The 537-nt window shown below is 25.7% G+C and overlaps 1 protein-coding gene across 1 annotated transcript in view; it reads right to left on the bottom strand.

Moving 5' to 3' along the window:
* Positions 1-537, bottom strand: part of LOC107627514 (2-isopropylmalate synthase 1, chloroplastic-like) — a 21707-nt gene that overhangs the window by 13615 nt on the left and 7555 nt on the right. Inside the window, exons 4-5 of the mRNA XM_021116968.1 lie at positions 346-438; positions 161-251 (exon numbers count right to left, since the gene is read on the bottom strand). Coding sequence (XP_020972627.1) covers positions 161-251; positions 346-438 — 184 coding nt within the window. The remainder of the gene's footprint in view (positions 1-160; positions 252-345; positions 439-537) is intronic.

Below are 537 nucleotides of genomic sequence, written 5' to 3'. Positions count from 1 at the left end.
TAATATTAAATTTTTATAAAATATAAATATATTGAATATAATAATATTTTTTATGAAAGACCAATATATGTTCTAAAAAAAATAAAAAAGATTTGAACTAAACTTCACTATACCTAAGAGATTAGAGTGTAATTTGGCCATATATTTAACATCATCATACTAACCTGATGAATACCACTTTCATGAATAAACGCATTAGCACCTACAAGAGCCTTGTGTGGTTGTAAATGCATATTGGTGTACTCTTCAACCTACAAACAAAGATTGTATCGTAAAAAAACTCAATTTAAATATAAAAGAGTCAGAAAATTAGCAAAATTTAAACATTAGTTTGAGATTTAAAACCATCTTGCTTGTATTTAATATATGCTCTGTGTTGATTGTTGTATATAAACCATCAAAGACATCAAGTCCGCTGCATTTTAAGGCCATCACAACCTTACAAAAATAAATTGATAAATAAATTAGTTACTGAATGCATATTAGCTATGAGATAAGATAATGTTACAAATTTAACATTGCTATGATATTCTCTCT

The sequence above is a fragment of the Arachis ipaensis genome, chromosome B02, assembly GCF_000816755.2.
Source record: "Arachis ipaensis cultivar K30076 chromosome B02, Araip1.1, whole genome shotgun sequence".
Lineage (NCBI taxonomy): Eukaryota > Viridiplantae > Streptophyta > Magnoliopsida > Fabales > Fabaceae > Arachis > Arachis ipaensis.
This window is presented reverse-complemented; position numbering and strand designations above follow the sequence as displayed.